Below are 23,161 nucleotides of genomic sequence, written 5' to 3' on the forward strand. Positions count from 1 at the left end.
TTACATCCTTTTCCTCCTCTGCCTCCTGTCCCTCCAGATCATCATCGCAGTCAGCCAGCTGATCTCTGACGTGGCCCTGACCGGCAGCTCCCGTTTCCAAGAATCTCTATCCATCATCAACAACTTTGCCAACAGCGACAAGGCCATGAAGGTACAGTAGAGATGAGCTTTCCAGCAAGCTTTCCAGTCTAATTATTATCAAATATTACTTCAAGGACCAATTTTTACATTGAAAATGTTGTGGGGATGAAGCAGCCCAATAATAATAATAATAATAATAATAATAATAATAATAATAATAATAATAATAATAATAATAATAATAATAATAATAATAAAAACTATTTAAAAAGGAGACTAGATTTCCAGTCATGGAAAAATCAATGTTGTCCTGGAAAGTTTTAATAGTATTTTAGTCCCTCACTCAGATCGCCTATGTATTGTAAACCTAGGTCTGTATTGAACCCCAGTCCACACCATAGCTGTCAACATTGGCAGGAGAAAAAATGTGTACACTTTAGCCCCGCCCCTTCCCCCGGCCCCGCCCCCTCCCACCCGGCCCCCTCCCAATGGAGCTGCCTCGTCGCTGCCATCTGCTGGTCAAAACCTGTATGTACCCACAAGCAGCCATTTAACAGAACGCAGGGTAAACCTAGGCTAGTATATTGTCTATTCATTAGTAACGTTAGCCACAAAATGGGGGAGGGGAACAAGACGAAAGTCTCTCTGGTCTGCATCCCCTTAACAATTGTGTGTATTGAGCCGTACTGTATTGTACCCATTCTGCAATCTGTTAATACAATTATCTGTTAAATAACGTTTTTCATTCATCATCTTACCTTTGATGAGTTGGGTCATTTTCGTTTTCCCAGCCGCGAACTTCTGAGCAATGGCAGAGTCGGGGTACATAACTGCTTGGCTCCGGTTGTACACGTCGCAGAAACTGAAGGGCACGTTCATTTTTGCACAGATCATGGCCATTATAACTTCAGCTTTGGTGACCAAATCAGCCTCTGATGTATTTCTCGTCACGAACGCAGTCATAACACGGGCATTTGTCATACCTTCTATGCCTCGCTTGTGTTTCGCTGATTTGTCATGCTGACTGACGTCGTGTTTTCCTCCGTGTGAGACATTGAAATCAGCTCGGCATACTTTACAAAAAGCATAGATTGTTGAAATGTTGCTCTTCGTGAGGTACGGGAAAGTCTCCTCCCACCTGGCGAGATATTTGCAGCCGCTCCTCTTGGCTTTCTTAGCTGGTGGAGCCGCACAATCCTCTCTCAAGTCTATCGTAGAATGTAATAAATTTGCGCTAAACCCCTCCTTTATCCGGTCGCTGTTCTTTTTCTTCTTCGGGTCGCAACCGTCTTCCGGTCTGACTTCCTGTGATAACGTTCTAATCTACACTGCTGCCACCTGTCGTCACAAAGGGGAATTGCAGCCATTTTGTAAAAATGTATAAGTTAAAAAAACGTGCCAATTCCGTGAACAGGGTGTGAAGAAGGTTGAAATACAGTACAATCCTGGGAAAAACGGGCCTGTTGACAGGTATGGTCCACACGATCACAGGTATTTTTGACACCATTTTTTAAAATAAATTATTCAACAAAAAAAAACTGTCCACACGACTGGTTTAAACCCCGCACCGAGTGACGTCATATACATGTAGTACAATGCCAAAGCAGTAGGTGGCGATGTAGTTCAAACAATTTCAACCAATCAGAAGGGTTTAGAGTTAATACCGGAAACTGAACTGAAGCCTGGAAAAATAACATCCCTCCTTGCTCACAGCCGAATTAGCTACAGCTAGCAACGAATAATTTAAGTGCAATAAACAAAAAATTATACATTCACTGTGTGTTCTGCCTCATTTGTTGATGAAACAAAACCACCATCAACACAATTTACCACCAAGAGCGGAGTTTGTCTCACAAAAAGATCGCCAATTGTGTTAGCTTACGTGCTAACGTAATAATAAAGTAGTAACGTTAACACTAGTAGAATGAATGGATGAAAACGCTATTTAACAGATTGCAGAATGGGTACAATACAATACAGCTCAATACAAACAATTGTTAAGGGGATGCAGACTGTTATAGTTTGGACTGGGTTCCTTATAACAATAACTTGACAACACGTGAGCTTAGTTTAGCCGCAGCTACAGGTGTACTCTGGTCAGGTCAGGAATTCGACAACAGACATCATCAGTCGATCACAACACTCTTCAACACAGACGATACGTTTCGAACAAAAGTTTGTTACAATCATTTCCATATAACGCTACTTGGGACAGCTCTGCTGTAAACACTGGAAATAGCCTCGGTTACTATGCCCACACGCAACCAATGTAACCGGGATGCGCGCAAAACTTCACCCTGGACTCCGGTTTTCAAAGACCGCGGTTGCAGTGTTCCAAAACCCCTGTTGCGTGTGGCCGAGCAGTGCAACCGCGCACATCAAGGCTCGGTTATATAACACCCGCGTTCGTGTGGACAGGGCCTGAGTTTGAACCTTGACTGTTGATAGGATTATAGCAGCGCTGCCAAATTTGTGGCCCACGCTCCCTTTGTTTTGGCCGCCATGGAGACAAGCTCATCGTTATTCTCCTCTTATTTTTATAGTGCTGTAAAATCCTAACCATAATGACTACAAAACATAATGTTATGCAGCTAAAAAGTACATACCGGTAGTCTTGAGTTGTACGGTAATGTACAGCATAGTGCTACTTCCCTATAACATTCTGCATGTCATTTAGGTGGAATTGTTGGGACACAGGAGTTGTTGCTAACAACAATACTGCAGTACTAGGGAAAACCAAACCCATCTTGGATCATAAATCACTGTACGTTCTATATCGCTCACTAGTACTACCGTATCTGAACTACTGTGTGGAGATTTGGGGTAACACTTATAAAAGTAACTTAAAACCATTATGCACACTACAAAAAAAGAGCAATTAGGATTATCAATAAGGTAGGATATCTGGAACACACAGTTTTTAAAATCACATGCCATGAAACTCAGGGACCTGGCTGAATTTAAGACTGCACAAATCATGTTTAGAGCACGAAACAATTCACTCCCGAGTAACATCCAAAACATTTTCTGTGATAGAGAGTGGGGTTACAATTTAAGAGGAGAGTCTAACTTCAAGAAACAGGCTGTTCATTCAACAATGAAGAGTATGTGTATTTCAGTTTGTGGAGTGAATCTGTGGAATGGTTTGAGTGTGGAATTAAAACAAAGTACAAATATAAATTACTTTAAAAAAAAACATATAAAAGGATTATATCTCAAAGGTATATGGATGAGGAGGCGTTGTGTTGATCGCTTGATCCCTGGTGTCCCTGTCCAGGGGCTAGTGCTCAGCGGGATTATCATTAGTATTATTACTGGTATTTTATTTTCGTAATATTTTATTTTCATAGTATGGAAATTTGGGTTGTATGAAAATGTGTTAATATTAGTTGCATAAGATAATGCAATTGAATAGAGTGTGAAAGGGGTAGGAATACATACGTTTACACTTCATCCTACTCCTTTTCGAACATTACTGTTTTGCTTGTTTGTTTTTTAATCTGTGTATTACTTTATTGTTTAATAATATATATTTTTTAATTGTATTTCATTTGTTTTTAATTTATGTTCAAAATAAACTCATTCATTCATTCACAATAGGATCGTATTGTACAGTTATTAGTGATGGGTGTAGCAGTCACCGTGAGACACTTCATCACGAACCCTGCATCGTTAAAAAAGGAGGAATAAAAGGCATTGTGGTTATGTGTGGATACTAGGCCTACCAGTGAATATTATGGCCGTTTGTGAGCAAGTGCTGTCCTGGATTGTCAAGAAAAAATCCTGGAAATGTCCTGGAAAATTATTTCTCAAACTGAGTGGGAACCCTGTGAATGTTGATGTAGTTTAAAGGCCAGCTGTGTATATAGCTCTGTATGTTATGGGAACAGGGAGAGGCTGAGGTCCAGAAATAAGTAGCGGCAGTGTACGTGTTTTTCTATCTCTTACTATCATGCAGGTCATTCATCTCCTCTGCTCCGTCCTGGACTAGACATCAGTGCTGCTGCTGTCTCTGGACACGACACAGTGAGCTTTAGCCAAAGATAGTCGATAACAAGGACGGTCTCCCCCATGACTTACTGACACAGCTACATCATCGCAATGTTCTCAGGTGGGAGGTGCTCTCATCCCCTCCAGTCAAGACAGGGGGAAGTCCCAGAGGAGACCTGAGCAGACTAGAGGAGACCTGAGGAGACTAGAGGAGACCTGAGCAGACTAGAGGAGACCTGAGCAGACTAGAGGAGACCTGAGCAGACTAGAGGAGACCTGAGCAGACCAGAGGAGACCTGAGCAGACTAGAGGAGACCTGAGCAGACTAGAGGAGACCTGAGCAGACTAGCAGACTAGAGGAGACCTGAGCAGACTAGAGGAGACTAGAGCAGACTAGAGGAGACCTGAGCAGACTAGAGGAGACCTGAGCAGACTAGCAGACTAGAGGAGACCTGAGCAGACTAGAGGAGACTAGAGCAGACTAGAGGAGACCTGAGCAGACTAGAGGAGACCTGAGCAGACTAGAGGAGACCTGAGAAGACCTGAGCAGACTAGAGGAGACCTGAGCAGACTAGAGGAGACCTGAGCAGACTAGAGGAGACTAGAGCAGACTAGAGGAGACCTGAGCAGACTAGAGGAGACCTGAGCAGACTAGAGGAGACCTGAGCAGACTAGAGGAGACCTGAGCAGACTAGAGGAGACTAGAGCAGACTAGAGGAGACATGAGGAGACTAGAGGAGACCTGAGCAGACTAGAGGAGACCTGAGGAGACTAGAGGAAACCTGAGCAGACTAGAGGAGACTAGAGGAGACTAGAGGAGACCTGAGCAGACTAGAGGAGACCTGAGGAGACTAGAGGAGACCTGAGGAGACTAGAGGAGACTAGAGACTAGAGGAGACCTGAGCAGACTAGAGGAGACCTGAGGAGACTAGAGGAGACCTGAGGAGACTAGAGGAGACTAGAGGAGACCTGAGCAGACTAGAGGAGACTAGAGGAGACCTGAGGAGACTAGAGGAGACCTGAGGAGACTAGAGGAGACCTGAGGAGACCTGAGCAGACTAGAGGAGACCTGAGGAGACTAGAGGAGACTAGAGGAGACCTGAGCAGACTAGAGGAGACCTGAGCAGACTAGAGGAGACCTGAGCAGACTAGAGGAGACTAGAGGAGAACTGAGCAGACTAGAGGAGACTAGAGGAGACTAGAGGAGACCTGAGCAGACTAGAGGAGACCTGAGCAGACTAGAGGAGACCTGAGCAGACTAGAGGAGACCTGAGCAGACTAGAGGAGACCTGAGCAGACTAGAGGAGACCTGAGCAGACCTGAGGAGACCTGAGCAGACCAGAGGAGACCTGAGCAGACTAGAGGAGACTAGAGGAGACTAGAGGAGACTAGAGGAGACCTGAGCAGACTAGAGGAGACCTGAGCAGACCAGAGGAGACTAGAGGAGACTAGAGGAGACCTGAGCAGACTAGAGGAGACCTGAGGAGACTAGAGGAGACCTGAGGAGACTAGAGGAGACCTGAGGAGACTAGAGGAGACCTGAGGAGACTAGAGGAGACCTGAGGAGACTAGAGGAGACTAGAGGAGACCTGAGCAGACTAGATGAGACTAGAGGAGACCTGAGCAGACTAGAGGAGACCTGAGCAGACTAGAGGAGACTAGAGGAGACCTGAGGAGACCTGAGGAGACTAGAGGAGACCTGAGGAGACTAGAGGAGACTAGAGGAGACTAGAGGAGACTAGAGGAGACTAGAGCAGACTAGAGGAGACCTGAGGAGACCTGAGGAGACCTGAGGAGACCTGAGGAGACCTGAGGAGACCTGAGGAGACCTGAGGAGACCTGAGGAGACCTGAGGAGACTAGAGGAGACTAGAGGAGACCTGAGCAGACTAGAGGAGACTAGAGGAGACTAGAGGAGACTAGAGGAGACCTGAGCAGACTAGAGGAGACTAGAGGAGACCTGAGCAGACTAGAGGAGACCTGAGCAGACTAGAGGAGACTAGAGGAGACCTGAGGAGACCTGAGCAGACTAGAGGAGACCTGAGCAGACCAGAGGAGACTAGAGGAGACTAGAGGAGACCTGAGCAGACTAGAGGAGACCTGAGGAGACTAGAGGAGACCTGAGGAGACTAGAGGAGACCTGAGGAGACTAGAGGAGACCTGAGGAGACTAGAGGAGACTAGAGGAGACCTGAGCAGACTAGATGAGACTAGAGGAGACCTGAGCAGACTAGATGAGACTAGAGGAGACCTGAGCAGACTAGATGAGACTAGAGGAGACCTGAGCAGACTAGAGGAGACTAGAGGAGACCTGAGCAGACTAGAGGAGACTAGAGGAGACCTGAGCAGACTAGAGGAGACCTGAGGAGACCTGAGGAGACTAGAGGAGACCTGAGCAGACTAGAGGAGACTAGAGGAGACTAGAGGAGACTAGAGGAGACCTGAGCAGACTAGAGGAGACTAGAGGAGACCTGAGCAGACTAGAGGAGACCTGAGCAGACCAGAGGAGACTAGAGGAGACTAGAGGAGACCTGAGCAGACTAGAGGAGACCTGAGGAGACTAGAGGAGACCTGAGGAGACTAGAGGAGACCTGAGGAGACTAGAGGAGACCTGAGGAGACTAGAGGAGACCTGAGGAGACTAGAGGAGACTAGAGGAGACCTGAGCAGACTAGAGGAGACTAGAGGAGACCTGAGCAGACTAGAGGAGACCTGAGCAGACCAGAGGAGACTAGAGGAGACTAGAGGAGACCTGAGCAGACTAGAGGAGACCTGAGGAGACTAGAGGAGACCTGAGCAGACTAGAGGAGACCTGAGGAGACTAGAGGAGACCTGAGGAGACTAGAGGAGACCTGAGGAGACTAGAGGAGACCTGAGGAGACTAGAGGAGACTAGAGGAGACCTGAGCAGACTAGATGAGACTAGAGGAGACCTGAGCAGACTAGATGAGACTAGAGGAGACCTGAGCAGACTAGATGAGACTAGAGGAGACCTGAGCAGACTAGAGGAGACTAGAGGAGACCTGAGCAGACTAGAGGAGACTAGAGGAGACTAGAGGAGACCTGAGGAGACTAGAGGAGACCTGAGAAGACTAGAGGAGACCTGAGGAGACCTGAGGAGACTAGAGGAGACTAGAGGAGACTAGAGGAGACTAGAGGAGACTAGAGGAGACTAGAGCAGACTAGAGGAGACTAGAGGAGACCTGAGGAGACCTGAGGAGACCTGAGGAGACCTGAGGAGACCTGAGGAGACTAGAGGAGACTAGAGGAGACTAGAGGAGACTAGAGGAGACTAGAGCAGACTAGAGCAGACTAGAGCAGACTAGAGCAGACTAGAGCAGACTAGAGGAGACTAGAGGAGACCTGAGGAGACCTGAGGAGACCTGAGGAGACCTGAGGAGACCTGAGGAGACCTGAGGAGACCTGAGGAGACCTGAGGAGACCTGAGGAGACCTGAGGAGACCTGAGGAGACCTGAGGAGACCTGAGGAGACCTGAGGAGACTAGAGGAGACTAGAGGAGACTAGAGGAGACCTGAGCAGACTAGAGGAGACCTGAGCAGACTAGAGGAGACCTGAGGAGACTAGAGGAGACTAGAGGTGACCTGAGCAGACTAGAGGATACTAGAGGAGACCTGAGCAGACTAGAGGAGACTTGAGCAGACTAGATGAGACTAGAGGAGACCTGAGCAGACTAGATGAGACTAGAGGAGACCTGAGCAGACTAGAGGAGACCTGAGCAGACTAGATGAGACTAGAGACCTGAGCAGACTAGATGAGACTAGATGAGACTAGAGGAGACCTGAGCAGACTAGAGGAGACTAGATGAGACTAGAGGAGACTAGAGGAGACCTGAGCAGACTAGATGAGACTAGAGGAGACCTGAGCAGACTAGAGGAGACTAGATGAGACTAGAGGAGACTAGAGGAGACCTGAGCAGGCTGCTCGCAATTGATCACCGTTAATGGAGAAAAGTTAAGAATCATCTTCTGTTTAAGGAACACAGCAACATTATCGGATATGCGCTTACCGTCTTCTCCATAGTCAGACATGAAGATAGATATACATTTCCTCTCTGTGTGTTCAGTAGAAAGCTATCCGGCTGCAAGCTAGCCTAGTTTAGCACAAATTAATGGAAGTGGACACGGATCAGCTAGCGTAGCTGTTGGCCAAAAGCACCTCTGCCAGAGTTTTAAGCTACTGTAGGCTAGCTGATCCATATCTGCTTCCATTCATTTGTGCTAAGCTAGGCTAGTTTGCAGCTGGATAGCCTTCTACTGAATGCACAGAGAGGAAATTGGTATCTATCTTTTTGTCTGACCCTGTAAGCGCATTTCCCATAATGTTGGCATGTTCCTTTACATTTGCGAACAGGCCATTAACAGTCGGCAGACGGGCCTTACCTTGCAGCTGTCTTTCAACCGTGTTAGCAGGAGAACCCGAGCCTTGCATGTCATGGTCTATGAACAGCCCAAACATTGTGCAATCCAAGAATACGTTTATTTTGGCAACTCCCCCAACAACACACAGGTGGAGGCAGGAACTTATCAACTCTGACCCCCGGTCAAATGGTCTATACAGTAACGACACATGATGATAGATCTCTCATTACCTACACGTTGAGTCAAGCAGTCTCTCTGGTTTGTGTGCTCGCCTGTTCCTGTGCGAATAGTCAACGACGTTCCCGTCGGAAGTGAAGGGCCTGACGAAGCGGATCCGTACGGTGCTGATGGCCACCGCCCAGATGAGGGAGCACAAGAAGGACCCGGAGATGCTGCTCGACCTCCAGTACAGCCTCGCCAAGTCCTACGCCAGCACCCCCGAGCTGAGACGCACCTGGCTAGACAGCATGGCCCGAGCACACCTGAAGAACGGAGACCTCTCAGAGGTAAACAGAACTAGACCTCCAATATAATATATATACATTATTACATGGCGTTTTAACATTCGCCGAAATGCTTGATTGTGATTGGTCAATAGCGCTCGTCAGAGGTCCGTTATTACTCGATAACGGACCTCTGCCGAGCAATAATGACCGCTGTGCGCAATCAAGCCCACTGACATCAGTGCAATCAGACACACCTGCCGGCTGCCGGGGAAGCTGCCGGCGATGACCGGGCGGAGCGACAGAACAGAACTGCGTCTGCATTTGATCTCGTCTTGTCGATGGTGTAAAATGAATTGGGTATATTGTTAGTAAGTTAGCCATGTAATAAGCGGGATAATGTATAGCTATACTCTGTCATTGTCGCAAAATAATTGACCTTCACTACGTTTAAAGAACACCTCGGCGAGGCGCCTCTGTGTTCTAAACTCCGTGCCGGTCAATTATTTTGCGACAATGACCTCGTAGCTATACATTATCCCTTACATATCTCCATGTCTCTGTATAGCTACTTGCATCTTATTTACTTCGATATATTTACAGAGTTTGGGCCTTTATTTGCATCCTGTATTTGTGCCTGTGTCCACAGGCGGCCATGTGTCACGTTCATGAGGCTGCGCTGGTGGCGGAGTACCTCCACAGGAAGAGTAAGACCCTCCCTCCACACACACACACACACACACACACACACACACACACACACACACACACACACACACACACACACACACACACACACACACACACCACGTACATCTGCCCCATACCTCGCCAGGAAGAGTAAGACCCTCCACCATCCTCTCATATAAATTTTTTAGACTTTATTTGAACAGGGACAACACACATTAATGAACATTACTGTAAATGTTAGCCAAAGCAAATTTTCAACTGTTGTCCCTGGGCCTGGTGTTAAAAGGCAGCTAAAAAATAAAGCATAATATATATAGCATGCAAACAGTTAATTAAGAACAGGTTAAAAACACATCATGCAAAATATGAGTAAAATTTTGATAAAGAGCACATTAATGACAATTATGTTAGCAGACATGTACAAACATAAGCACAAATGTTTGAAAAAAATCCCAAAGTGGAGGTGGGGCTAGACCATGGAGGATTTTAAAGACCAGATTGGCATCAGTTAACTTTATGATGTTGTCCCAGCTTAAGAGGGCATGCTTGTCAAGGATATTGCAGTGGTGGTGACGGATAGGCTTCTGGTCCAGAACTTTCAGAGCCTGTTTGTACACAGATTGAATGGCCGCTAGAGTTGTTTTGCAGGCCTGGGTCCAGCTAGTAATACAATACGTAAGGGTTGCTGCAGACCAATGTTCAGCTTCTCTCCAGCAGCAGAAACATCTGGATCAGGTGTATTAGATGATATTTTTTTGAAAAACATACAGATGGTCTTCTCTGCATTCAGGTGGAGGCAGCGGTCAGTGAGCCATTGAACTACCTGTTTTGATGGAATTATTGGCTCTGAACCCAAACTGCATGGGGTGAAGTGGATAGGGACTGTTGTTCAGCTATAAACATCTCAGCAATCTTCGAGACTATGAGGGGTCTAAACACTCGGGCAGGGCAAACGGTTATAATGGATGCTTCGACGAGGGTCACCCCCCCCCCCCCCCCCCCCCCGTTCATGTTCAATGCTGGATTATGATGGAAACACGATCGCGATCAGTATTTGGAATGGCAATCAGATAATTGGAATATTCTTTTTGCAGTACATCCCAGTCAAGGTAAGTGCTATATGTTATCAATCTTGCGTTGATCCGAGCATGCCTTCCTTGTGTCCTGTAACATTACTCCACAACGTATGCCGTTGGTGACGATTGTATTGCCGTTACCAACCAACCTTTTATTTTACCACTGCATCACTGCCGACCGCTGCACTGCGTCATCAAAAATAAATAAAAAACTGCGACAGTGCTCTCCATTCTTTTGTTCTCATGGTTTCCTTCATGACTGTCCAATGGAAAATCCCTTGTTCATTAATCCTCTAAGACAGTGTGGCTGATGTTCTTTCACACAGAAATGCAGGAAAGGTCATCTGATATCACCACTGTAAGAGGAAAAACAACAGTAGTCGAGTCATGCAGGGGTTGGAGTATACAGTATCCCTGCTTTTCATATTGTGATGGATTACATGCTTGTTGAGGGAACCCGCTCTGAGACTCTTTGAGTTAACATGGTCATAGAGAACCGCAGCGTTTATATATAATCACCGTGCTCATAGTGAAGGAGTGATAGATGACGTCTTGCCTTCTAAAACATGTTTCCACAAGCACCGTTAATAACTAGTCCTTTGTGATACAATACTTGATATTATGCAAAAGCAGATATTGGGCCTTGAGAGACGAGCCAAGGCCCAGATCCAGATTTCCGTGAGTGCTCAACAGTTATAACATGAGTACCAGTGTCGATATGGTCTGGATCCAACCTCCGGAAATATAGTCTGATACAGTCTGGATCCAGCTTCTTTCGGTTTAGAAATTATTATGATAGTTTCAGGATTCAGTTCAGACGAGGTCTGCTCCTCCAGGCTTATTTCCTGACTTGTATGTTCAGTAGAAAGCTATCCGGCTGCAAGCTAGCCTAGCTTAGCACAAATAAAAAGCAGTAAAACGTAAATAAAGTATTAATTGACCACAGGGAAAAAAGGTACATAATGTATAAGTAATATGTGTCTTTTAGGTTTGGTTCACAGTGCCGAATTCTTTTTAATCTTTCTTTTTAATTATTCAACTTTTTTATTTTTTTTAAGATAAGATAAGATATTCCTTTATTGATCCCCTTGGGGAAATTCAGGCATCATAGCAGCATGGGGGGGAGGGGGGGGGGGGGTACAGGTAGTAAAACAACACAGTATACGGGTAGTAAAAAACAACACAGGCAGTGTAAACAATTTGATCAATATGGTCAATATAGTTTACTATCTGACTAGCTGAGGAATATTCACATTATTCACAGTGTCACATAAGGTGCAGTATGCATGAGGTAGTGTTATAATTTACTATCTACTGAGTATACATTATTCACAGTATCACGGTATCCACTGAAATATACATTATTCACAGTATCACAGTATCCACATAGGGTGCAGTAAGCCTAAGGTAGTGTAGGTTGTCCTCCTTGGGTTCCTATAAGTCCCAGGTCAATGTCTGGTAGCAGTCGCTGTCGCTGCCCCCTGTTGTGGAGCCTGGAGGCTGCTAGTCGCTGCCCACTGTTGTGGAGCCTGATGGCCGCTGGTATGAAGGACTGTCCGAGGCGGTTAGTTGAGTGTCGGGGGGGAATGAGTCTGTGGATGAACGAGCTTCTCATCTTGACTAGCTCGTCGTAGAGGGGGTGGTAGGGGTTCTCCATGATGACAGCCAGCTTCCTTATCATCCCCCTCTCTGCCATCACCTCAAGTCTAGGTAGCTCGACTCCCACCACAGAGCTAACCTTCCTCACCAGCTTGTTGAGCTTGTTGGTGTCCCTTGAGTTGATGTAGCCTCCCCAGCATGCCACAGCATAGAAGAGGATGCTGGCCACAACAGACTGGTAAAAAGACTGCAGCAGTTTGTTGCACACATTGAAGGACCTGAGTCTCCTCAGGAAGAACAGCCTGCTCTGTCCCTTCCTGTAGAGGGCCTCTGTGTTGTCCGACCAGTCCAGTTTATTGTTCAGGTGTACCCCAAGGAACTTGTATGAGTCCACCATCTCCACATCCACCCCTCGGATGGAGATGGGAATCGGGGGGGGCCTCTTCTTGCCCCTCCGGAAGTCCACCACCAGCTCCTTGGTCTTACTGGTGTTGAGTTGGAGGTGGTTGCTGTCGCTCCACCCCACGAAGCTCTCCACCAGGGCTCTGTACTCCTCCTCATCATCGTCGGTGATGTAGCTTACGATGGAGGAGTCGTCTGAGAACTTACTTTTATTATATAGTTTTTCCAACTAAAGAAAAAAGGGGGAAATGAGAAGATATATCTTACATCTATAACAACAGATACCTATACAAAATTAAGGAAAGGGGGGGGACAAATTATAATCATAATGAAAAAAAATATTATTATAAAAATAAGACTAGAAAATAAATAGATAAATTAAAAAGTGGAAATAGAGGGAGTTCTGTGTCACTTAGTGAGATGAGGGTCTAAAGTATAGACTAAACACTATGAAGTATAGTTCAAGACCTCTATGCAATAAGATAATACATAGAGGAGTGAAGGATGTCAAGGTTTTTCAATGTATGTAATGTATATATATTGGGGGAGATGACAGCATCTAACGGTGCTAGGTCAGAAAGGTAGATGTGCATGGTGGTGGAGGCGGTCGGAGAGAGAGAGAGGCAATGTATTTAGCAGCAGACTAAGATAGAGCCCAGAGCATGCCAAGGTCGTCATCAGCACATAACAACTGATAAGAACAGCAGCAGGCAGAATGGTCAGAGAGAGAGTTTGACATCAATGAAACAGACTTTTTTTAATGTGTGTGAAGGGGTGAACAGCAGTTACCATGACAGCACGTCACATGACAACCAGGAGAGGGGCGGGGCCTGTGATTGATGATAATGATGATGATGATTATTATAATGCGAGTGTTCTTCCGCATGTGAGTTAGATCTAGACACGAAGCTGACGCGAGCGGACGTGGATCAGAGACGTTCATCTCTCTCTCACCCTCGCCGGTGGGGGAGGGGAGATGACACATCATCATTAGCTTCGGCTAACGCAGTGTTTCTCAAAGTGGGGGGCGCGCCCCCCAGGGGGGGCGCAGAGGCATGACAGGGGGGGCCTTGAGATTTATAATTTTTTTTTAATTTTTTTTTTTTTTTTTTGGATTATAGAAAATTATCACTAAAGTGCTATCTGTTGCAGCTGCACTGTTCTCCATGAAAATACCATTTCTCAAAATCTGAAAATCATTATTTAATAAAACACAGAAAAGGATCACCAAGTTACTCTGGATAAAAAAACCTTTACAGACAACATTGAGACAAAGCTTCCTGACACATCTCCATCCAAACTCTTGGAAGAACTCTTTGAAATCTCATCTGATACCACCTAGAGAGCTAGTTTCAGAGTGTGGTGCTGAGTACCAAGTATCTCATCTCATGGCCCACCAAGTATCTCATGATGCAGCAGTTAAGGTGTTGATACCATTCAGCACCACATACAGTATCTGTGTGAAGCTGGCTTTTCATCCATGACAGCTCTGAAAACAAAATATAGGGCCAATTTGAAAGGTCACGATATTGGTGTTATTTCTTTTTTTCTTTTTATTTTATTGATCTTTTTCCCCCTCCATTTTCCTCCGATTTTCTCCCATCCCAATGTTAGTCGTTATGCCAATTCCCAATCCCCTTCCTGGTCGCTGCGCACTTACCCCCCACAGTCGGTCTGGGAGAGTGGAGGCTATCACGACGGGGGCGGGCCATATTTTTTTTTTTTGGAAAATCAATCGAGTGGGGTGTCTAAAATATGTGTTTTTTTGTGGGGAATTCAAATATGGGATTATTTTTCTAATCGGATAACGCCTACCTACATTGTTTTGGATTTCAAAATGGCCGATTTGACAATTTTTCACCCCTTGGCCATACATGGATGCCAACATGAATCTGAAGGAAATCCTAACATGCAAGGTGTCTAAATGATGTGTTTCTTAATGGGGAATTCAAATATGAGTTCATTTTTGGGATAGGATAAATATAACCTGCATAATTTTGGATTTCAAAATGGCTGATTTTACCATTTTAACCCATTGGTATTGTATTACAAAATTGCAAAGATAAAAAATATATGGGAAATCATTTATAATGACAAAGCCATCAAATGTATTAACAAGTGAACTGTATATAACTGGATACAACTCCAAAGATCAATAATAATAATAATAATAATAATAATACTACTCAGGGCGGCTACGTGGCGTAGTGGGCAAGGCGCTCGCCACGAATGCGGAGACGCTGGGCTCGCCTGTTCGAGCCCAGCGCTCCACATTGCTTTCAGTTTAGCTGGTCGTTCATACTAATACACATTGGCCGTATTAGGGGGTGGGAAACTGATGGGTGGGGATCGGGCGTTGTGGACAGCGACTCCTACAGGTCGGTTGGTGCGCCTGCGCAGTAGAATCAGGAAGTGTCGGGGGCAGCGTGAGCCTTCCACGCGTTACTCCTCGCCACTGAGAGATCGAGCTGCGCAGGTGAAAAGATGCGACTGCTGTTACCTCGAGTACCGGAGGGGACTTGTGCTATGTATGACTTAGTCCACATTGCAGCCGGCTTGTGGGAGGCAAGAAACAGCGTTTGTGACAGGGGAGGGTTGAATTGGATGATATGAAATTGGGATAGGAGAAAATATAGAAAATGGGAGAAAAAGTGGATAAAAAAAAGAATAATAATAATAATACTAACTGTAACTGAGGGGTACAATTCCCTGACTGTATTACTAGATATGATACTTACTACCACTACCTTTGTACTTAATATTCGGCCACCCAGTACTCGGCATAAATATATTATGATGAACACTGTCACGTAGATGAAACGGATCCAACACAAATGTACGAATTAGAAATAGGTCTTTATTTCTACACAGCGATGGTGTGTAGAGCAAGCACTTAATCAAATCAATCACATTTATGAATGGGAATTAGTATGCACTTTTATGGCAAGAGTATTCGTCGGTATATCAATAGAGAATGTCCAATCTCTGAAGGCGCAGGTGGTACATATACGACCTGGAATAGTTAAGGAATAACAGCAATGATACTTTAATGATTATAGACTGGATACACTAGGGGGGGTTAATCCGGTCGCTTGTAAGCCGACAGGAGTAGGAAGGGGGGGGGGGTAGAGTCCGGCTGCCTCATCCGGCCAAGGGTATCCCAGGTGAACCCACTGTAGTGCCGTTCAATGCGCCGGCGATCCTTGGACCACAGATGAAAGCAGGTGGACTCTTTGTGGGCCGGCGTCCTCCGGTCCACGGAGGAGAGACGTGAAGCGACCTCGTCTTGCAGAGCGTCTCCTCACCTTGCGTCCTCTCCAGGGGGGGGGGTTCCAACACACGGCAGTGTTGGGGGTCTTTATCCATGGAATAATCAACGTATACAAAGCATAATCCGTGCCTGGGAAGGCGGGCTGTCGTCGGTAGAATAATCCGGTATACAGGTCCACTCGCTCGTCGGCTCTGGGGCTCCTCGGGTGCAATCTCACACGGGGTCGATCATCCTGGATAAACAGCCAGTTTTCTGCCCGAAACGATGGGGTGCTGACTACGGTAGTATTCTCACCGCACGAAGCACTATATATTAACAGACTATTATTAGCTTAATAGACTACGTCCAACTCGACGATATAGTGCCAAATATGACTATTCAAATATTAATATACACGATGTCTCAATACCGATGGTAGGCCGAACTTGGCCTTACTCCCACACGTGGCGTCGCGGGGAGGCTTTACGTCTGTCACTCTATTGGAGGGTAAGAAACTGGACTGAAAAAAGGAAGTCCTACTTTAGTAGCGCAGTATATATACGCACTATGAACAAATAGTCCCATTAGTGGTGCGGTAGCCAGATTCCTACGCGGAACTAGGACTTGTTCGTACATGTTGAGCGGTACGTTTGAACTGGGTCTGGGGGGTATGGCAGCCTGGCACCAAGGTCTCGACCAATAGTAGAATGGAGACTATTATGGGATGTTCAGTAGGCTAGAATGGATATTCAATGCATATTGTACAAGGAATATACAAGGGATATCAGGGAATATTAGAGAATATACAAATACAATTAAATATATATATATAAATAAATATATATATTCGGTTTAATCTGGCCCTTCACAACAGCCACCCCCTGATTGGTCCCAGACCTAATCAGTTAAGCAGAGACAGATTAATCGCGTTGTCTATTTACACATAAGGGTTTGCTGTAGGGTCAGTCAACTTCACAAAGTCATAGGGTTATAGGGTCATGGTCATCATCGATTGTGTCTGGGAGTCGGGGCAGTTCTATGAGCCTCGCCACGGGACGGGTGTAAGTGCGACCCTGGACAAGCACTTCAGCTGCTCGGACCTTGCCGTCGGCACCGGTGATCACTTTGCTTACGCGGCCGGCCGGCCACATAGCTCTGGGCAGTGATTGATCAATAATCATGACGACTGTTCCTTCTGTCAAATTGTCTCTCTCCTTTACCCACTTCTGGCGGGTCTGTAGAGACGGTAGGTAGTGCAGTAGGAAACTGCTCCAAAACTTGTCGGCTAATACTTGGCTGTACCTCCACATTCGTCGGCCGTTCGCTTCTTCAGGCCGGTACATTGTCTGGGGTAATGCAGGATCTAGCCGCACCATCAGGAGTGTGTTGGGGTCTGCGGAGATAACAGTGCTCAATCCACAGAACACAGGCTTCTTATTCTCAGCCTCCTCCTGACTGGCTTCCCTCGGGATAGGCGTGGGCCACTCTCCTTCCGGGAGCTTTAGGAATGCTGGGCCGTCACTGTAGACATTGCGACGGATGAGGTCATCCAGGGGCATCCCCCGGGTGATGACGTCAGCTGGGTTCTGTTTTGTATCAACGTAGCGCCACTCTGTTTCTCCGGTTAACTCTTCGGTTAAGTCTTGAATCTCGGTGACTCTGACTCCCACGAAGACTTTGTACTTGCATGAGTCCGATTTGATCCAGGCGAGTACTGTCGTGGAATCTGACCACAGGATTGTTCTAGACACCGGTATGGTGAGCTCACGTTGGATGAGCGTGGCTAGGTGCGCTCCGGCTAGGGCTGCGCAGAGCTCTAGACGTGGGATAGATTGTTGCTTGCGTGGGGCTATTCTCGAGCGGGCGAGGACAAATGCTGTGTAGATCTCTCCCCCCTTTTCTTGGGCCCGCAAGTAGGCTACTGATCCGTATGCGACCTCTGAGGCGTCACTGAAGACGTGTAAGTCCATTTTACATGTCTCTGGCCTCACCGTGGGTGGGAAGTAGCTTCGGCGCATATTAACGCCTGGGAGTGAGTGGAGCTCCATCTCCCACTCTCTCCAGGTGGATGCAAGATGTGCGGGAATGGGGTCGTCCCAGCCCTGGTCCTTGTCCCACAATGCTCGTACAATCATTTTTGCCCTGGTGGTGTACGGTAGAATACATCCTAGCGGGTCATATTGTCGGGCGAGTGTTGTGTACACACTCCGTCTGGTGGTCGGCGCCGCCGCCGGCCTTCCCTGCTCCGTAGTCAGGGGCTTGTGTCTGTAGTGAAGCGAATCTGTTTTGAATCGCCACACCAATCCCAGGGTCATCTCCTGGGCTTCTCCCGGGATTGTAGCCATCCAGGTCTCGCTGCTGGCTGCCTTGTCCTCGGAGGAGAGGCTGCGCAGTACTTGCGGATCGCTGCTGGCCCACTGCCTGAGATCAAAGCCGCCTTTGATCAATGAGGCGCGGAGTTTAATCAGGAGAGCCTCGGCTTCTTCCTGGGTTGAAAGGCTTTGTAGACAGTTGTCTACGTAGAAGCTGTTCTTTACGCTGTGTCGGACCTCTTCGTCCGCTGCTGGGTCCTCTGCTACATGTTTCTGTAGTGCAAATGTAGCACAGCAGGGGCTGCACGTCGTTCCGAAGGGGAGGACTTCCCATTGGTAGATGGCTGGGTGCTCATCGCCTGGCTTCTCTCTCCATAGGAACCGCAACAGGGGCTTGTCCTCCTCTACTAATCTCACCTGCAGGAACATTCCTTTAATGTCCCCGCTGATGGCCACCTTTTCCTGGCGGAAGCGGAGTAGAACGCCGAGTAGGGAGGGGCCGAGTGTGGGACCGGGCAGTAACTCTTTATTCAGATTTTGGGATCCGATCTGGTAGCTGCAGTTAAATACTATGCGGTCTTTACCGTTGTGATGGACCTTGTGGTGAGGCACGTACCACGATTCAGTGGTCTGGTCAGCCTCTTTAATGTCCATCTTTGTGACGTGTCCCGCTGTGATGAGCTTCTCAATCTCAGCGCGGTATACACTCTCTTGGGCGGGGTTCTTGGCTAAGCGCCGCTCCGTGTTTAGCAGGTACCGTTCTGTGGCGTCTGTCTTGGCGTGGAAAGTAGGCATTCCTTCTCGCCGCAGGAGTGGCGTGGCGTATCTCAACACGCCGTTGACCGGGACTCTCTTGGTCCCTGTCTCGAGGAGGTGAATGGCGTAAATGTCATCTTTAGAGCGAATGTCTTTCTTTCCGTTCTTAAAGGGCATTTGTTCCAAGGTCCATAACCGCTCTACGTGTTGCAGGAGTGCGGTTTCTCCCTCTGTGACTCGGGAGTGGAGACATCTAGTGGCTGTACTTCGGTGGAGAGATTTGGCGAGCGGGCCTTGGAGAGTCCATCCCAAACGGGTCTCGACTGCTGCAGGACAGCCTCGGGGTCCGGTATGAACCCGGTCTATCGGGACAATGAGGTCTGCATGGTCGGAGCCTATCAACAGGGTCGGCATAGCATTGTCTATGAGCGGGATCGGTAACTTGCGCAGATGTGCATATTTCTCCATCAGCTTGGCAACGGGGTATGTGTACCGCGACAGTCCTATTTCTTGGCTGGTGAAAGCGTCTGTAATCTGGTACCGTCGCTCAGGCTGGCCGCTTGCTGCGATAGAGAATGAGACATTCTCGCCCTTTATCGTCTTCAAATCTCGTCTTATTGTCCGAATTGTCATTTGGGTTTCGCTTCCCCGCAGCCCTAGCTGGGCCGCAGCGGAGGCGAGCAGAAGGGTCTTCTCTGACCCGTCATCGAGGACGGCGTAAGTGTCCAGGACTTTATTCTGGTAGCTTAGTGTCACACGCACTACTTTTAGGAGTACTCGGGCTCCACTGCTGCTGGCGGGATCGATGTACATGACGCTCGCTTTGCTGCTGGATGGTGCGGGTGAAGGGCGCCGTCTGTTACTGTCGTGAAGTATGTCCAGATGGGCTCCATCGCACTTGGTGCACCTTTTCTTTAAGCGGCATTCGGCTGCCATGTGTGAGCGCGCACAGCGAAAACAGCGCTTGTTGGACTTTATCCATTGACTTGCTTCCTCCGCGTTCAGCTTGGGGAAGGAGTCACATTGCGCTAGCCAGTGTTCTTTCTCACAGTAGGGGCACACTATCTTCCACTTCTCCGTTCTGGAGGGGGTACTGTGGCTCCTGCTGCTCGGTACTGACTCCGATTGGTGCATCACAGTCACCGATCTTCTTCCATCATTTAGTCGTCTGGTTCCTTCTCTGGAGCCAGGGGTGCTCCGTCCGAATGTATCTAGCCGTAGGCTGCTGACTTCTCTCGCCAGGAAGTCTGCTAGATCGAGGAGGTTCGGTTCGGGGCCATTCGAGTCTCGGTGGTCTCTCTGCCGCCTAAAACGCTCCTGTCGAGCGGGCGGCAGCTTCTCCAAGATCCTTTCCACATTTGAGTTGGCGTAAAGTTCATGCCTCCCCTTCTCTCTCTGCGCTCCCAACATCCCTACCAGGGACTGCACTCTGATGGACAGGTCGTCCAGTGCTCGATTGTCTATTGCTGGGGGTAAGCGGTCGATGTGTCGGATCTCCTGGATCACGTAATCCCATATGCGCCCATACCTCTGGTCCAATGCTACCAGCGCTGCTGTGTATGGGGTGGTGGAAGTCGCGTAGGCGAGCGCTATATTATGTGCGCGGGGTACCTTTAAGTGCTTCAGTAGGATGGCGTATTTGTGGCGTTCATCCAATACATCCACCAACATGGTCTCCAGACACATGCGGAGTTCTGTATACTGGGCCCGGTTCTCTTGGGTGAAGTCGGGTACCATAGGCGTGCCAATGTATGACGCTGACTGTGGATACATCGGCGAGCGTTGGGGGAGAGGCCTCCTAGGCGAGTCTCCTCCCGCTCCTTGGTATGGGCTGGTACCGGCAGTGTACCATGGCCCGCTTGTCCAGGTGCTGTTCCTCGGTGCGGGTCGTGCGTCGTGCTCACCCGTGTATAGAGTCGGGGGTCTGTAGCGCAGCTCCGCGGGAGTATAGCCTGGGCTGTACCGGACCTCCTGGTCCGGTAGAGTACTGTGCTGTCGTCGGGCGTGGTTCTCCTCCTCTTCCTCTTCGTCTTCAGTTAGGTCATCCAGTGCTTGTAGTCTCTGGTTTAGCCTCTCCACAGGATATGCTGCTCCTTCCCGGTTGCTAGGTCTCGCTTGGACCGGTGGGGGGAGGTGGTCTGTGGGGGGTATAGACCTCGTCTGTTGGTCAAGTTCAGGGTTGTTTACTCGGCTAGGGGATGCCGCCCTGGAGGTGTGTCTAGACGAGTTCCTGGAGCCTCTGGCGGAGGGAGAGGGTGTTGTCCGTCTGATCAGCTGTTCTATTAGTTGCGCTTGCTGTCTGTCGCGCTCTGCGTCCCGTAGAGCACCAGCAGCTGCTCGCTGGCTGTCTGCTCGGTCTCGGGCCACATTCTCTTCCCTCTGAATGCGTCTTATTTCTAGACGTATATGCTCTTCTTCGCTCCGCTGCTGGATCTGCAGTCGGTCGCGTTCAGCAGCGGCGTTCAGGCTGATGAGGAAGGCCTGCTGTAGGGTCCTCTCTGCCTCGCTGGGAGAAGGCGGTTGTATAGGGGAGCCTTCCCTCGGGGTACTCCTTGCGGAGCCTTGGAGCTCTATCTCCACGGTGCTCTCCCCGTCTTCTTCCGTGCCGAGTTCTCTCTCGGTAGCGTTGTATTCCTCCCGGGACTCATCGGGGACTACTTCTTCAGTACTGGCGGGGTGTGAAGTCATGTCTGGTTCCCACTGGTCCCCACCGTGAACTTGGTCAGTTACATTAGAACCCGTAGGGGCCTCTATGGTCGGGGTAGTCTGGGCGTTGGGGTTAGACATACTTTTACTTTCTAGTTTTACCGCGTTTACTGTTAGTAGAAGACTAGGTTGTTGACTGACAGCGTAAGCCTCTAAGTACTGAGGGAGCCGTCGTTCGCGCTGCGGGCGTTGGTTAGGAGGATCGTTTCGTGGAGTGTTCATCATAGGCCATTTCAATATTAATAACACTATATTAATATTACACTAATTACCCTCCGGCTCGAAGGACCAATTGTAACTGAGGGGTACAATTCCCTGACTGTATTACTAGATATGATACTTACTACCACTACCTTTGTACTTAATATTCGGCCACCCAGTACTCGGCATAAATATATTATGATGAACACTGTCACGTAGATGAAACGGATCCAACACAAATGTACGAATTAGAAATAGGTCTTTATTTCTACACAGCGATGGTGTGTAGAGCAAGCACTTAATCAAATCAATCACATTTATGAATGGGAATTAGTATGCACTTTTATGGCAAGAGTATTCGTCGGTATATCAATAGAGAATGTCCAATCTCTGAAGGCGCAGGTGGTACATATACGACCTGGAATAGTTAAGGAATAACAGCAATGATACTTTAATGATTATAGACTGGATACACTAGGGGGGGTTAATCCGGTCGCTTGTAAGCCGACAGGAGTAGGAAGGGGGGGGGGGTAGAGTCCGGCTGCCTCATCCGGCCAAGGGTATCCCAGGTGAACCCACTGTAGTGCCGTTCAATGCGCCGGCGATCCTTGGACCACAGATGAAAGCAGGTGGACTCTTTGTGGGCCGGCGTCCTCCGGTCCACGGAGGAGAGACGTGAAGCGACCTCGTCTTGCAGAGCGTCTCCTCACCTTGCGTCCTCTCCAGGGGGGGGGGGGTTCCAACACACGGCAGTGTCGGGGGTCTTTATCCATGGAATAATCAACGTATACAAAGCATAATCCGTGCCTGGGAAGGCGGGCTGTCGTCGGTAGAATAATCCGGTATACAGGTCCACTCGCTCGTCGGCTCTGGGGCTCCTCGGGTGCAATCTCACACGGGGTCGATCATCCTGGATAAACAGCCAGTTTTCTGCCCGAAACGATGGGGTGCTGACTACGGTAGTATTCTCACCGCACGAAGCACTATATATTAACAGACTATTATTAGCTTAATAGACTACGTCCAACTCGACGATATAGTGCCAAATATGACTATTCAAATATTAATATACACGATGTCTCAATACCGATGGTAGGCCGAACTTGGCCTTACTCCCACACGTGGCGTCGCGGGGAGGCTTTACGTCTGTCACTCTATTGGAGGGTAAGAAACTGGACTGAAAAAAGGAAGTCCTACTTTAGTAGCGCAGTATATATACGCACTATGAACAAATAGTCCCATTAGTGGTGCGGTAGCCAGATTCCTACGCGGAACTAGG

General features: G+C 48.0%; 1 protein-coding gene across 3 annotated transcripts in view; it reads left to right on the forward strand.

The window, feature by feature from the left end:
* The window catches only part of dock11 (dedicator of cytokinesis 11), a 328,275-nt gene that overhangs the window by 252,444 nt on the left and 52,670 nt on the right, over positions 1-23,161 (forward strand). For all 3 annotated transcript variants that reach the window (XM_084319393.1, XM_084319394.1, XM_084319395.1), the window contains 3 exons: positions 38-151; positions 8,738-8,953; positions 9,540-9,597. In XM_084319393.1, the coding sequence (XP_084175519.1) occupies positions 38-151; positions 8,738-8,953; positions 9,540-9,597 (388 nt within the window). The remainder of the gene's footprint in view (positions 1-37; positions 152-8,737; positions 8,954-9,539; positions 9,598-23,161) is intronic.

Source organism: Notolepis coatsorum, assembly GCF_963971535.1.
Source record: "Notolepis coatsorum genome assembly, chromosome: 1".
In the NCBI taxonomy this organism is placed as follows: domain Eukaryota; kingdom Metazoa; phylum Chordata; class Actinopteri; order Aulopiformes; family Paralepididae; genus Notolepis; species Notolepis coatsorum.